The 16777-nt window shown below is 36.2% G+C and overlaps 1 protein-coding gene across 2 annotated transcripts in view; it reads left to right on the top strand.

Moving 5' to 3' along the window:
* Window positions 1–15513, top strand: part of OLFM3 (olfactomedin 3) — a gene marked incomplete at both ends in the record, with an annotated part of 47696 nt that extends 32183 nt beyond the window's left edge. For both annotated transcript variants that reach the window (XM_079536059.1, XM_079536060.1), the window contains 5 exons: window positions 2879–3025; window positions 4784–4939; window positions 8604–8823; window positions 14056–14162; window positions 14836–15513. In XM_079536059.1, the coding sequence (XP_079392185.1) occupies window positions 2879–3025; window positions 4784–4939; window positions 8604–8823; window positions 14056–14162; window positions 14836–15513 (1308 nt within the window). The remainder of the gene's footprint in view (window positions 1–2878; window positions 3026–4783; window positions 4940–8603; window positions 8824–14055; window positions 14163–14835) is intronic.
* Window positions 15514–16777: the final 1264 nt, after the last annotated feature.

The following is a 16777-nucleotide window of genomic DNA, read 5'->3' as shown; positions in this document are numbered from 1 at the left end:
GGCTTTTCCTTAACTTCAGCTGTTGACTGACAGACTTTATGCCCCAGATGTTTGACAATGCTGTAGTCATCACTAACTGCTGCATCACCAAGCTGCTGTCATCCACCGTCGCCTTCCCCAGTGATCAGAGCAGCGTAAGCAGTACTCTAGAAGTTTTCTTCTAGGATACATACAGCTCAGAAATGTCAGGAAAACAAAGTAAAACCTCCTCATCTTCACTAACATTTTCTCCTCCTCTCAACTGGAACAACAAGGTGAGTCAGGGCAAAAGGCCTCCTCACCAGCAGTGACTCCGTCCCTGGACTGAAGTCACGGGACAAACGGACAAATACTGTCTATATCTAAGCAATGATACAAAGTACACATGTTGCGATTTGTCCTGTCACTAGTAACAGTGGAGGCTCCTATAAGAATATCTACAATTGCAAGTGAAAAAAAGTACAACTTTTTGAGTTAAGTGAAGTGACTGCATCGCACAGCAGCCTGCCAAACCAGATTAATGCAGTCTTGGAGGAGATGCCTCTGTTTTCTCCCAGTTTCCAAGAACTAGTATGATTTATTATCATTGCTGCTGTTTGCCAGTTGTTATCTCTTTCCTCGTTTGTTTTCTAAGGCCTGTCAGCAGTAAGTCTGCATCTGAAGAGTAGATTCAGTAGCTCTCCTCAGGTTTTGATGCCTGCTAGATTTTCCCCCACAGCAGTTTCTGCTTAAGACAGGGCTTAAAGGGCAAAGCAAAGAAAAAATAACAATCCATCCTACTTAACAAAGGAATCCTAATGGGATAAATACAGGTAAACACAGACTACCAGAAAGAACTGCAGCCTATACTGGGGGTGTGACTTCAGCAACTCATTTCTGCACAGCTATTCCATCACAGCACACTCATACTGTGCCTGAAGGTCTTTTTTTGTGAGAATTTTTTTTTTTTTTTAATCAAGTCACAATTAGGTTGAGTTGATCAATAATCTATTTTTTCTTAGACCAGACACAGACACATTACATCATCAGAACCATTAAGTTCCATTGACAACACAGCCTGGACTATAACTGCCTCACTATAGACTGTGTATGATGGTGCTGCCTCATCCATTCTCCTCTGTACAGAACTCATTCACTGATGTACTAAACTGAATGCAGTAAAATCTAAATATAGATTTTAACATAGATATCACAAATATCACAATCTGTACACAAATCATACTAAGTATTCCTGTCCTATAGGACTTATCACAAGCTCTAGGTTCCTGAACTTCAACAAAAGCTTGCTCCTGCATGGCCATGCTGTCTGGGCATCAGTTCTACACAGAAACATAAAAACTTGTGGAGTGAACAGAGCTTACACTTTGCAAGGGTTTCCGCCTTTGATGGGCTTCAGCTGTTCCAGCCTGCAGTTTTAGTATCTGCTCAAAACCAAATTAAACTACTTCTCCAGCTGTAAGTTTGATTCTTATTTTTGTATACATGTATAATTAAATTCCTTTTGCCCTAAAAATTAAGCACATCATAGAAGTGAAACCATTTAGCACTGGATATGCCTTTCTAGCAAATTCTAAGGCAAGTTTAGCTGTCCCCTATTTACAGTCATCTATGTATGCCTTCCTTTTCCTTGCAAAACAGAGGAACATCACAACTCTGAATTTTTCACTAAATTCCACAGTAGAAGAGATCACTTCCATCTTCACTGGCTTCCTCAGAGGAGTCATTGTAAGGAAAAAAAGTTTGCCTGCTAACACCGAATTGATTCCCAGAAAAGTAATGCTAACTTCCCTACTAATTTCAGTCTACAGAGACACTGCATGTTTTCTGAGATGAGAAGTTATGCAACTTACTCCTCTCTCTATGCATCAATAGAAGCTTGCTGTTTTTAACAATCACTCTCCATGCTGACAATTAGTGCAATTTTATAGTATAATTAGTAATTGATTTCAACTACATCCAGAAATATTTCAGTGCTATCCATTAGCAACTGTACTTAGAAATTCAGTTAATACTGTATTATTAGGAAAAAATAACACTTCATATTAATTTTAAATTACAGATTGAGAAAAGAAAAATATTTCTGGTGTCCATTACTCTTCATTCCCTCACCTGAGTTCATTCATGTAATTACATAGTCCCATTCCAACACTCTAAGACCTCCATACTTTCCATTAAACAGACAGATACCATTTTCACAAAGTGCCACCAAAGCTTCAAAGGCATTTTAAAGGAATGCTAGGAATTTCCAGAACTGTTCTGTCCTAGTGAACCACAGTTCAGTGTCTTAACTGCGTTATGCCATATCTGCCATCACTTCCCTCCATCTAAACTAACCTGGCACTTCTCAGCACTGCCCTGCAGCAAGCCTTCTCCCTTCAGTGTGAGCACAGCTGAAGTCAATGGAGAACAGTTTTCTGTGCTGCATCTTGAAGAGCAAGCTTGCTAACCCCCATCCAGAGTCATGTCCAAACCATCTTCCTATTGCATGAGTCACACATACTGCACTCTCTCTTTGGGATTTTATATTTGTTCTTTTCTGACTTTGTTGTTTCCATTAGTCTAAAGTAAAAGTCATTCAGGCTGAAAGGACATATTTGCTCTCTGTTAATGAAAAACCGAAACATTGCTCTGCAAAGAATTAAATCAACCAGCTTGCGCTGAATCCCAAGCAGGAAACTGTTCTCATCACTGGAAACAATGCTCACAGCACACTGCTAAAGATGTATTACGAATCTGAACAAAATCACCAGTATAAATAGTTAAGAGAATAATGAGCAATGACTAGGAGGAATCTCGCTGCAAATATATACTGCAAAAGTAAACCAAAATAGGTAGTGTTTTCAAACAACAGAATCAGTTCAGCTCCCTTCATTTGTATTATTACTATTGTGTGTTACAGACTCAAATTAGCCCCAAGGAAGGGTGGCAAGTTTATAGTTCAGCCCAGGATCCTGATGGCCGCTGCATTTGTACAGTTGTTGCACCTGAACAAAACCTGTGCTCAAGAGATGCCAAGAGCAGGCAACTTAGACAGCTGCTAGAGAAGGTAAGTCTGTCCAATGAACTCCTTCTTGTGCTCAATACATTTCCCACAAAAATCCACTTCTTTCTGTTACCTAACAAAACTATTTCTTCAGGGTATGTCTCCTAGCAGTGTTTTCAGCACCTTCCCAAATTTTTGTTGTCGTTGTAGCATACCTTTGCCAACCCAAGCCTAGCAAACTGAAGTTGCATCTTCTCTTATTCATTCCTCCCAAAAGTTTTCCTTACACATAGTCAGGACTGATTTTCCCTATGTTGAATATTACAAATCCCACCTCAAACTACCTAGTTGTTGGAGGGCTTGAACTACAGCTTCTGCTTCAATTATATATCTTTTGAAGGTCATTCCTTGCCTCACATCAACTAATAATGAAATACAGGCAGGACAGCATGATCAAAGCAGACCATACAAAAGAGAAATATGCTAATTTGCTTTTACTTATTTTCTCACTTACTATCTACTTTGTTCTCTGGTTACGCAAATTTTGCCCAAAAACCCAAGATCTACTCCCAGTACCAACCACTGTTGTCTATACTAAAACTAGTACAGTGTTATGTTGTACCAAAAAAAAAAAAAGAAGAAGAAAATGCTGCAACCATGAAAACACAAATTATTGTCCTGCATTCTCTGCATAGTTAAGCCAATTGTGATTGTAGTGCATAACCTCAGAGTAGGAGATATGAGATAGAAAAGTTGAACAGCAGCAGCAGAAAGCAACATACAAAGTAGACAGAAAAAATGTATTTTTAGCATATCGTATTTTTTCAGTATTGTTCCAGCTAAAAAAATCATGTCAGTGTTAATGTAATGGCAGATCCTGCAGATTTGTTCTCCATAAGCCTCTGTGAACTTCAGTGGAAACTTAATTTCAGGTTTTGACCGAGCCCATAGCATAACATGCAGGTTTTAGAAATATTTCTACAACTCCCTTTCTCAGAGAAAAGTTGAAACGGGGAAGTAAACAGAATGCTTGCTAAAAAAGAATAACTGAAGTTGAAATATATGTTATTTCTAAAACTGGCAAAAGCATTGCTTTCTTAATAAGTGGTGTTAAAATATAAATTTACTGTAGATGAAAGTTCTTGCCTTACTATAGTGGAAGTGCCAGCAATAGCTACAAAGTTGTCCTACATACAAAAGTTGCCTGTACATTCACTTCTTCTCATCTATTAAAAAGTTTTTCTACCATTAGAACAATTGGCTAACATTTCTAATCTTATACCCTTTTATAAAATCATAAGCAAACACCAATTTAACAATAAGTGCATCCCAGCTTACAATGCCATGGTTTCCTTCTACTGAATTATTCTACCAACACCTACTAGCTAAAAATCACTCAGCAAACCTGTCCAAATTTTAGTCCTGTCCCTCTTCAAGGGCCTGGAAGAAAACACATGCTACACAGAACATAGTGAAGAACAGTCAGCAGCTATCACAGAAGACAAAATAGACTCCCATGTTTAACAGCAATTTTCCAGACCATCAAAAGTGGAGCTGAGAGGCTCTTCCCCCCCCCACCTCAAAGAAACTATCAAAATCCCTAATGGCTCTAAGATCTTACTCCTGCTAGTCCTCTGTTAGCCCTGTTTCCCAAAGTTGGTACTGTCATGTTATGAAATTTAAAACTTATACTGTGGTATAAATGACTCACAACTAAAGCCTTGCTATAAGCACATTTTATTGCCTGATATTTAACTACTTAACCAGGAATAAAAAGTAAAGCAACAAAAAGTGCATTTAGAGAGTGTTCTTCTTTAACAGGTTCAGAATATGTCCCAATCTATTGAAGTTTTAAATCTACGGACTCAGAGGGATTTCCAGTATGTTTTAAAAATGGAAACACAAATGAAAGGGCTGAAGGCCAAGTTTCGGCAAATTGAAGATGATCGGAAGACACTAATGACAAAGCATTTTCAAGTAGGTTTTATTTTAACAATAACTTTGAAAGCCTGCTGGAAGCAATGTACTAAGCAGCAATGCATGGACTGCTAAGATCTCAGCTTGAAATGCTCATACAAGAGCAACATTAAAAAAAGAAAAGAATAGTGAAGTTTCCTTTATGATGATAATCTTTTGCTCTGTTCAATTTAATTGTGCTAGGAAGAAACTATTAATTATTAAAACATTAGAAAAATGTCCCTAGAAACTGAACCCTGTTTTTTTTCTGTACCAACGTGCATGTCATACTGAAAAATTATTGTTCAAGATACACTGATAAATGTAAAGATCCAAAGAAAATAATATCAAATAAGTAGAGAGTTCTGTACTTTTTCTGTTACCTGATATTTATTGCAGTTGAAAAAAAGAAAGCCAATAATAAATCAGTTGTTGTAATTTTTATCCAGTACAGTTAAGATCTTATTTCATATCTAAAGGTTTGCTATTTTGAGCTTGGGATAGGGGAGGAGGGCAATGATTCGTAGTCACACCTGTGTGATTCAAGAAAGACTTCCAGAGAATTGTAATGACAAAAAAAAAAAAAAAAAAAAAGCAACCCACATGAGCCAATCTTTTCCTGAGTAGAAAGTTCACAAAATTTCATCGTATACTTTGAAATAAGCTATCCGAAGCACTCTTAAGGAAAAAAATAGAAAATATGCTCTACAAATACCAGGTGTAATAAATGCATACTTCTGGTCTGCAAGACAGGATCTAGAAAAAACATTCTGCATACTAAACTATTCTTAATCAAGTATATATATATATTTTTAAGTATTTGTGAAACAAAACGGACTTAGTTTTCTAATCAATGAGGTAAATAATTACATAATTTCTTTTTCAGATATACTGAATATCCAACAGGTCTTAGTAATATCAGGAATTATTACGCTAATTATCTGACTACCAAATTTAATATTTTCTTGCATCATTCTTTATATTGGAGTTTGAACACATACATCCAGTCATTTTCAGGCAGTAAGAAATGTCTTTTTTCCTTTTATCACTCATTGCTACACCACCATGTTATCTGTGTAACATCATTATATATTCATTATATATTCTGCATTCCTGTTCTAAACTTACTTGGGAACAAAATATCTAAATTGACTGTCTGATGCTTGACATCTAAGCTAGTAGATTTCTGCAATACTGACCTTTTCAATATTTGATATTTGTATTGGTCAATCATTAAACTTCCGTTTGACAGTTTGCCAGGTGGACAAAATAGATTTTTAGACATCTAAATGACAGAATAATTTGAAAGGTCAACATCACAATATGCAGCTAGCTTTCTGAAATTTGATCGACTAAATTTCCAGTCCTTTATCTCAACTGAGACAAAGAAATTCATTCTTAACATAGCATTACCTCTGATATCAGCAGGCACTAAGTGCTAGGATATGTCTACCACTCTTCATACTGCAATACAATCTAATTCTTGTACTGTCATAGAAACAAGTTAGGGAGTGTCAGAAGACACTTTTTTTTTTTTAATGAAAACAGCTAAATCATCTTTTTATCATTTACTGAAGATGTTCTAATGTTGTGGCTCCATATTTATGACAGAGTACATAATTTGCTCCAAGTCACACTTGAGCATATGGTCATACTTACGTCAAATCAGCATTCATGCATTCACTGTTTCTCTTATACACATTTTGCTGAGTTACAATCTTTTCATTTTTTTCCATCCATGGTTTATTCATGGTTTTTGACTGTTTATGGCTTCACAGAACCAAAGCCTAAGTTCATCACCTCCAAATTAAATAACAACTTGGGCTTCTGAAGCTATGCTTCCCACGTCACAAAGCCTACTCTTGCTGTCATGAAGAAAACCATAACTACTTTATTTTTACAGATAGACTAAAACCGAGCTTTTACTAAGAACAATCAAATAAAAGTAGTTTTAGCTGTAGAACTCAATAATTCAGCTATTAAAACATAATTTGAAGACCCACTGACAACAAAATCAAAGATGAAAAGGAAACCCTTGATTCTCATTAATTCATTTATAACTATTATTATGCTTGAATTAAAAATGCTAATTTCTAGCTATTAAGATGATCTGTGTGCAAAATACCCTTCTGAACTCCACATGTAGGTCTTTATTTTGAACAAATAATTCCAATATGAAAGGAATTGTTAATGCCCTATGGATAAATTAGCTGAGTGATGAATAAATGTTGCATACCCTCTCAAGCAATTTTCAAACCTGTTTGAGAAGTGAAAACTCAGAGGTAGATCTTCAACCATTTGTAATGGCCAATCCCATCCACTTGTTTCATATTTCCTTACTAGCAAAGCATTCTGTTTGGCATCAAATTATTTATTTTTGAAATGCTTTACTATGTTCATTGCATCCCATAATACAAGTGACTTAAAAAAACATGCACATGCATCTCCGTGCATCTGTTATTGTGCTAACCATCAGGCTTCCATCTGGTTCTGTTCTGCTTTCCCTTTTAATCTCCTGACTACACTCCAGCCATCCTTCAGGACTGTATTTTCTAATCCCTTCACAATAAGCCCTCCCTGGGTGTCCTCATCCATTCCCTATCTCTATTATCACCTCATACTAGAACCTAACATGTCTCCATTTCCACCTTTTTTATTGTTTTGCCCAGTCTTGCATCTCCTCATGTCTCCCAGGATTTGCTTATGGACATCCTGCTGTTTTCACAAATTAAAAACAGATATGCAAATCTCTGTGTACAGCTGATATATCAAGGACAAACCTGCATGCTACTCATAAAAGAAAATATTTTGATTTCAAGGATTCTTTGAGGCTTTCTACACAGCAATGACCAAGAAAAAAAAAAAGAAAAAAACACCTCAAGCAACCTAAGTTAATTATAAACATTAAGATTTATATCTTCAAAAACTAATTACAACATAAAGAATGATTAGGCAGAGAAATTCTCAAAGAACATGACAGCAAAGTCTGAGAAAGGGTCAGCCAGAGATTCCAAACTGAAGCCTTACTTCTTTAATAAACACTTAAGGACAGGATTGGCAACATAACACCAACTGCACATGGCAGTAAAATGATTTGCAATATTTCAGAGCATAAATAAATAGAGAAAGTTCAAAGGCTCCTAGTGATGTACCTGTATGACAAATACTAATCAGTTTAAGAACCATGGATTTTTATTTTATTTTTTTTTTCCATCAGAAGAAAGATCTATATGTTTGTGGTCAGTTCAGAATAAATAGGACTCAATATACGTTAAGAAAGAAATGAACTTGGTATTTCTAAGGAGTGAAATAAAATTTAACAGTTTATCTGCTATAAAAACAGGTATGACATCTTTGATGCTATTATGTGTTCAAGCCTAATCACCTTCTCAAGAAAGATACAGTCAGTCAGGAGTTTATACATTTTTGGTTTACATCACTTGAAGGTAATCATGTAACACAGCAGAAACAAACTATTCTCTCATGCATTTTATCTACTGCTTAGTGCCACTAATTCTGCGGTTTCTAAAGCTTCTGCAACAAACAAAAAAAAATAGATCCGTAGCTAAAATCAATAATTATTTTCAAGTCATTTTAATAATTAGGCATAAATATTACATAATGGAAAATGAGAAGACTGAATTCCTTTAAACTGCTGTAACGCACATCCGATTGCCTTTAACAGGAGTTGAAAGAAAAGATGGATGAGCTCCTGCCACTGATCCCAGTTCTGGAGCAATACAAAACTGATGCCAAATTAATCACCCAGTTCAAGGAGGAAATTAGGAATTTGTCTACTGTCCTCACTGGTATTCAGGAAGAAATTGGTGCTTATGACTATGACGAACTACACCAGCGGGTGCTGAGTTTAGAAACAAGGCTTCGAGACTGCATGAAAAAGCTCAGTAAGTTTAAAATTTCATGTACGATTTGATCCCTCTGTTGAACGTTTATGATTTTTCTCAGTAGAAAGAAATTTTCCTTCACAGTGAAAGACCGTATCATATCCTGATTCATACTATACTAACAAATATCAAAAGTAACTCATCTTAAGGACAGTCCTATCAATAGATTTGCATTAACGTATCTTAGATCAACATCTATCCTACTGTTTACAAAAGGAATTATGATGGAAGAAACAAAAAAATGCAACTTAAATCTAAAACCCTTACATCTGGTTGGAAAGCCAAAAAGATTCTTTCTAAAAGGTTCAGACAGATATTCCTATTTTGAAGTTGGAAGTAGAATGGAACAAATTTGGTGTTGTCAACATCATAATAATGATCCAAATTTCACTATGACATCTGAGAGGGCAGTCCAACTGCACTGTCTTTAGACCTGTAGTATCAGCACTAAGACAGCTAAGCCATTCTTTAATTTGCAATACAACATAATTAGTATTACATCTATATGTTATTACATCTATATGGGGAATAAAGCATGACTTCTCTAAAAAAAAATACAGCATCAGTCTATCAGGAGCACCAGACAACATCAGAGACCCTCCATCTTCATTACTCTTGTACTAGCTTTAGTAAGAAAAAAATCAAAGTTCAGCACCTCCAAAGCTCAGCACTAGATCAATATTACCTGCCAAAACTAGATGTCTGAAGTATTATTAAGCTCCAGCCTTAACTTTCATTACCCAAATAAGGGCAACTAGTACCTACCTACTTCACAACCATAATAGAAGAATGCATCCCAAAAGAAATCCATGCATTCTGAGGTACCTGAACGAATCACTATTGAAATCTTGGGTGCTATAGAGAAAGAATAAATACTTTCTAAGTTAAGAAAGAGCACAAATGAAAGAGAAGCTCTAAGATTCCTTCCTGTAATCAGTATCTCAGTAACCAGTTACGGGATGGCTTACCTTCAAAGGCTATATGTGACATGAAATACATAATTAAATTTATAGGCAGTGCATTCATTTTTGTGAGGCAATAGAATGAGAAAAAATCTAGGTTAGGTTACACTCTTAGATTATTTATTTTCAATGTCTTCATTTTAAACTAGAAATAGCTCCGTGACAATAGGCTAAAATGCATGAAAGACTTTGTCAAACAAATTTCTTATAGTCTTATTTTCCCCTCAGAACTCATAGAATAGCATATTACTACACTAACAGAAGGCAGTGAAGAGAAAATAGTTACATTATAATATTGCAGCAAGCAATAAAAATCATAAATAATATTTTCAGATAGTGTTCCTTTAAGCTCATCAGGCAACAAAAGACCATCATGATATGCTTAACGAGTATCTTATTTTTCTTTGATTCTATGGCGTATCATATACCTTTAAAACTGAGTAGTAAAGTGACTACAGTACAGAATAGATTTTTTTTTTTTACATCAGAATTACCAGATGTATTCATATGAGGACTCTCTTCCCAGATGTCTACTATTTGCTTAATTTTTCACCACATTTCCCCTCAGATATTCTGAATTCCTGCAGCATATTCTCTCACTCTTGATGTACTAGTGTAGAAAAGTTACATATATTAAATATATGTTCATGAACAATAGAGAGTTTTTAAATAATTCCGGAGCACATCCATGCCACCAACACACTAAAGATAAGCATAATAACCTGTTCCTAATAAATGGACACTTTGCTGGACATCCTTTCTCCTTTGCATTCTCTGAAGTCTTCATTGCAGTTCTAGTCAGTAGGGAATTAACTTTCCTGATAGCATCCCACTTGCTGCTCTGTTTAGGATTTGTGACTAAGCAGGTGCTGACAACACACCAATGTTTTCACTAGTGCTGAGCAGTGCTTGCAAAGTATCAACGATTTCTCTTTTTCCCAGCGTTCCCTTCAGAGTGGGGTCACAGGTGGGGAAGAAATTAGGAAGAAACAGAGCTGGCTCAAACTGGCCAGAGGGTTACTCCTTGCCACCTAGCAGCATGCTCAACAATAAAAACTAGGAAAGCCTGCCTTTCAAAGCAGCCATGGGTCAGACTTAACTAATTGGGCTTAGATGCTTAAATTACTTTTATTTTCTTCTACTAATAGTGGTGCTAAAATCCTTTATAGTAGTTTAAAAACAGCTTAATTTAGGCTTAACTGCAAACAGCTCCTGAAGAACTGTTGTGTGTTCCAGTCATATGCACCACAAGATATGACCCAGCTGCGACTGCCCATGCCAATCTGACAGCTAGAAGCCTGCAGCAGCAGAAGGCAGATTGGCCACCATGTTACACAGGATCTAGCTCAAACCTTAACAGATTTTGTTGCGTTTCATAGTATCATTACCTAACTTGCACGTGTAATAGCTATTTTCCATTCTTATCCCTAGCAGGCATTTTTCACCATTATAATGCATTATTTGTATTGTCCTGGCCACTTAGAGGAGATCTTCCATTTTCACTGGCAGCAATTTCAATTTTTATTAGCATACAATAAGCAGATGTTTTACTCTCCCTGAGATTTCATAATTACCATAGCAGTTGTGATAACTGAAACTCACTCCTTCCCTTTGGAACAGGAGAAAGCTCAGGTTAAAACTGCTTAGAAATCTAGCCATGAAACTTTAAAATGGAGCACATGAAATAAAGCATGTAGAGAAAGTCTGTATGATTGCATATGCCACAAGCGCATATTGAATTATGCACGTACAGGTCCTTCACTAGCAGTCATGAAAGGTATGCTTGTGTGAGTGAAGGAAGATTGCACAGTAAGCCTAAGACCATTCTGGTCTGTTAAGTAAAATGAAAAAAAAAAAAAAAAAGAGAAGCAAATACTCTGTAAAAAGTTATTTACTGAAGTACGAAGACATGATTCAAGTAGATATATATTGTATTCATTTGCAGCTATAGCTATAAATAATGTATATAATATATATATAAACTATATAAAATATAATATAAAAATAGAATATATGTAGCTATATTTTGCATTAACACTTTTTGTTAAAAAGTTCAAAATTACAAAATTCCACTTACCCCCAAAAAATGCTGGTGTATCAGTGACAAAAAAGGTATTAACGAAGGCATACAATTACTGATTGCAGTGGTACTTGCACTCTCAAAGCAACATTCCCAGTGTAATTTGGAGAGATTTATTAATATCTCCTAGTACAAAACTCTTCAATAGCAAGTTTTATCATTATCTCCATCTTGTAGATGAAGAAATAAGTCAGGAAGGATAAGTGACTTTCCCAGGGATTACTTGGCAAGTCACTGCCCTCGTGCCATAGGATCCACAGGCTTCTTCTCACAGAGCTCAAGTGACTAGACTGAAGTGCTTCCTGGATTTGTATTATGCGGTACAACAGTCATGCACCCGTTAAGAATTGATTCTTTGTTCCTTCATGTAACAAAGTAACATCACAACAAATTTGATCATAATTTGGAGAGTGAAATAGCTAACGGACTCGGAATTCGTTTGTGCAACAACTGAAAATAAAATGTCATTTTCCCCTCTTTATTACCCGCACTAAATGCGATGCTTATGAACTTCAGGAAGATGATTTGGTTGTTTTTGTTTTATTTCTTTTCTAAGTTCTTCTATTAATCATACACTTAACTTGGCTTACGCAGCAGCCATCAATGTCCATTTGCATCAGAGCCTGGGAAGATCATATATTCCTAGCTATCTTCAAAATAGCTCCTGTTCAGTTTATTTTCACAACCTTACCTAATAAAGATCTGTGCAACCAGTTACTTATTAAAGAGGGATTTCTAGGTACAAAGATTTGACCAGAAAAAAAAAGTCCTTGCTAGTTTCATAAAATAGAAAAATCAAAGCTTGATGCAATCTTCTCCTTTGAACTGAATAAGATCACTCTCAGTCCTACATAACATTTGTTTCCCACATTTCCCATTATATAATCAATGAATATTAAGATGTTATAATTACGAAATAAACAAGAGTTAGGCAAAGCAGATAATGATAACAAAAAGAGAATAGATAGAAAGCTTACCCATATCCTGGGCTCACTTACAAAACTCCAGCAGAGTAGGTCTCCAGAAGAGATCCTTCCCCACTGGTAGCCAGCTCTTAAATAGGTCTTGGAGCCAGGACAACAGTCATGCAGGCTCCACCCCTTCCGGCAGCACAGGTGAATTGCCTTCTCCTGTGCTCCTCTGGCTGACTCATGGCTCACCTCAGGTGATCAATCAGAGGTTCAGGCCGTGACTCAGCAGTTCCCATACACCTATGTAGATTGGCTTGTACACTATAGCATGACCAAATATCATGGCGAAACACTTACTTATAAATTTGAAAGAAAAATGAAATGACATGTTACTTTTTTCCCCATTCTTATAAAGCATTATTTCTTTAAGGATGCTACTTCACTGAAATACCTATACATCACTGTGATATTAAGTCTCTCACTAAACACAGATTCCATCAGGGTCTTGCTGCTAATATGTTTGTTATTTATGTCTCCTGAAATATAGACTTTTGGTTCATTAATAAGGGCAACAACCAAGATCATATTGATTTTCATTATTTCCTCTTAGAGGGCCTGACACAACAAGTATAACATTAGAAGCCAAATGATACAGCCACAGTTGCTGAATAATTCTCATATTCAATTTTTTAGCCTCAGCCAGGCCCATAGTACCAGTCCATCTGTGTGTATAACCCCAGGGCAGAGACAGATGCAGGCCTGCACTTGTACACAGTGGTGCATCTGTGTAGAAGATGCATTGTCTCATTTTTACCTCTCTACCCTTCCCCTCATTGTTACCCTGATCGATGGAAAACTGAAACATTCATCAATTTAACCTTTCACTGAACTTTCTGAAGGCAAAAATAAGTCTTTTCATTTATTATTAAATGTTATTTGTGTCAACTGAGAAGATATTTTACTAGGCTATATTTTTCTTTACAGCTAGGAAATGAAAACGTGCTCTAAAAGACACAAAACCAAAAATATATAAAGGTTTTGTTTTCCTTTTTTTTAGTTTTTGTTTGTTTTTGTGGTCTTCTTTTGTCTCTTTGTTTTGTTATATTTGTATTGTTGCCTAATTAAAAAAAGTTAATACAATGAAGATGACAATGCTTCAACATAAGCCTAGTTCCCTGGAGCAACTATTTAGTTTTGAGCAATTGGTCTAGTGCTCTGTCTGATGTCAAGGAGGGTTGTGTAATTATGTGCTTTAATGCATTTGTTTTTCTAATTTCAGCGTGTGGCAAATTGATGAAAATTACAGGCCCCATTACAGTCAAGATATCCGGAACCCGATTTGGAGCCTGGATGACAGATCCATTGGCATCAGAGAAAAATAACCGAGTATGTTAAAACTCTGAATATCTGTGTCCTTCTAGAGTTTTATTTGCTTTATTTTAATTTTTAAAGAGATTTTTCCCTTAGGAAGTTACACTCGCCAACATATTTCTTCCATCATTTTCACTGCTAAACATCTTCAGAGAGAGACCAAAAGTGTTTGGGCAAAAATATCTAAAGGCTAATGTTAGCATAGCACATTTGTGCCATTTCCTTTAATGGCATCAGGGATGATATAAACCTATACAAGGCAAATATATATTTTATTTCTTCCTAAGATTTTATTGATCTCAGCTCCTTAAGAACTCAAGTAATTTAACACAAACATGAACACCTGTACAGCCCCCTCTCATAATACAGCATTGCAGGATTAAGCCCTACATAAGCTGAATACTGACCACTGGCCATAATGCATGTTATGCTACTGTTTACATCTGCAATAGGATCCCAGCCTGGCCATCATAAGAGTTCACTTGCATAAGTAAATCTTGATTCAGAAATCCAAGAGTTCTCCATAACTTTCTAACAGGAATTTGGATAATATTGTATTTTGACAGACTGCCGTGCACCCAGAACCTTTTTCCATCTTTCTCAGTTAGATATTCATCACATCATATCACATTCACGTGCCTGAAATTGTGTTCCAGATATTCACATCCAACTTTTGTTTTCTTTCCAGGTCTGGTACATGGATAGTTACACTAATAATAAAATTGTCCGTGAATATAAATCAATTGCAGACTTTGTCAGTGGGGCGGAATCAAGGACATACAACCTTCCATTCAAATGGGCAGGAACCAACCACGTTGTCTACAATGGCTCCCTGTATTTCAACAAGTACCAGAGCAACATCATCATCAAATACAGCTTTGATACTGGGCGGGTGCTTGCACAGCGTAGCCTTGAGTATGCTGGCTTTCACAATGTCTACCCCTACACCTGGGGTGGCTTTTCTGATATTGACCTGATGGCAGATGAAATTGGGCTCTGGGCTGTGTATGCCACCAACCAGAATGCAGGCAACATCGTTATCAGCCAGCTAAACCAGGACACACTAGAGGTGTTGAAGAGCTGGAGTACAGGCTACCCCAAAAGAAGTGCTGGAGAATCCTTCATGATCTGTGGCACCTTGTATGTTACTAACTCTCACTTAACGGGAGCCAAGGTCTACTACTCTTACTCCACCAAAACCTCCACTTATGAGTATACAGACATTCCTTTCCATAATCAGTATTTTCATATATCCATGCTTGACTACAATGCAAGAGATAGAGCTCTCTATGCTTGGAATAATGGACACCAAGTCCTGTTTAATGTTACTCTTTTCCACGTCATTAAGACTGATGACGACACATAATTCTTTCACTTTTGCTTCCCTCACCCTCCCCCATCTCAAAACAGCCTCATTTGTGAAAAATTCTAACACATCCATTTCTCTTAATTCCATATCTTTTTCATTTCTTTTCTTCATTAAGAAAAAGTAACATTTTCTACCATGCAATGCATTTCAAATATGGCTGTACCTGTCAAAAACAACTTGTTGGAAATAGAAGCATCATGACTCATGATTCCACAAGGTACTGACAGACATTGTTGTGAAAAACCCTACAGGAAGTGGCTAAGGACAGTTTAAAAGATATTGATCTGCCTTATTTTAGAGTCAGAGACTAATGGTGGCTTAAATGCATGAATGTCTTTTTTTTTTTTTTTTTTTTACCTCATTTTTGTTTTCAGTCTCTTGTTAAGCTCCAGGAAATATTTTGGTAATGTAAGACATATTGCACATTGTATTTTTTATTTATTCTAGAAGAAAGATTTAAGAATTTAATTTTACTTGGACACAGAGTACAACTCATTTTGCCATCACCCAATTCCAGATGTGGTGCTGTACAATATGTTTTTAAATCTCTTGCAAACATTTTATCAACAGTATGTATTTCTACCATTGTAACCACCATTGTGCAATTGTATCTCTTCACTTATGTGAAAGTAAACTAAGTACTATTTTTTATAAAATATATTGAAGCTTAATTGCAGTTCTGGCTATGGGTCAGTTGACAGTGGCAACTCAGAGAAGGTTGTTATTTGTTAGAAAAGATGGTTCAGTAGTTTTTTAGGTGCACGATCCCCATTCTCAGCCTTGCTTGGAACACCCCTTCTTTCTCACCACTGGTGCTAATTCAAAAATTTGTGATTTTGAAACCTCATGCCAAACCTTGTAAGACATTGGCCCCGGCACTGGGTCTGTTTTCCAGCAAGGGCAAATAATATGGTAGCCCTTTGGCTTGCTACAATATCTCGTTTGAAACTGGAAACAGGAAAAAAGTATCATAAGCCTCATTTGAAACTAGTGGGGGCGGTGACAAGGGTTCCATTAAGGAAAAAATAAGATGCTATTTATCTAGGTACACCCGCAAATAAACTAATATTAATAATTACAATAGACTTTATATTAAGCTGGGCTGTCACACAAGATAAAGAGGCAGGTAGTTGAAACCACGTGGAAAGTCTTGTTCCTCACAAAACCTGAGATTTTCCTCTTTTAACCCCTTTAAGATTGCTCATAGAAAATCAAGAATGCTTATAAAGATACTCTTGTTTAAGAACAAGAAAAAAAATGC

This window comes from Tetrao urogallus (genome assembly GCF_951394365.1).
Source record: "Tetrao urogallus genome assembly, chromosome: 5".
NCBI lineage: Eukaryota > Metazoa > Chordata > Aves > Galliformes > Phasianidae > Tetrao > Tetrao urogallus.
This window is presented reverse-complemented; position numbering and strand designations above follow the sequence as displayed.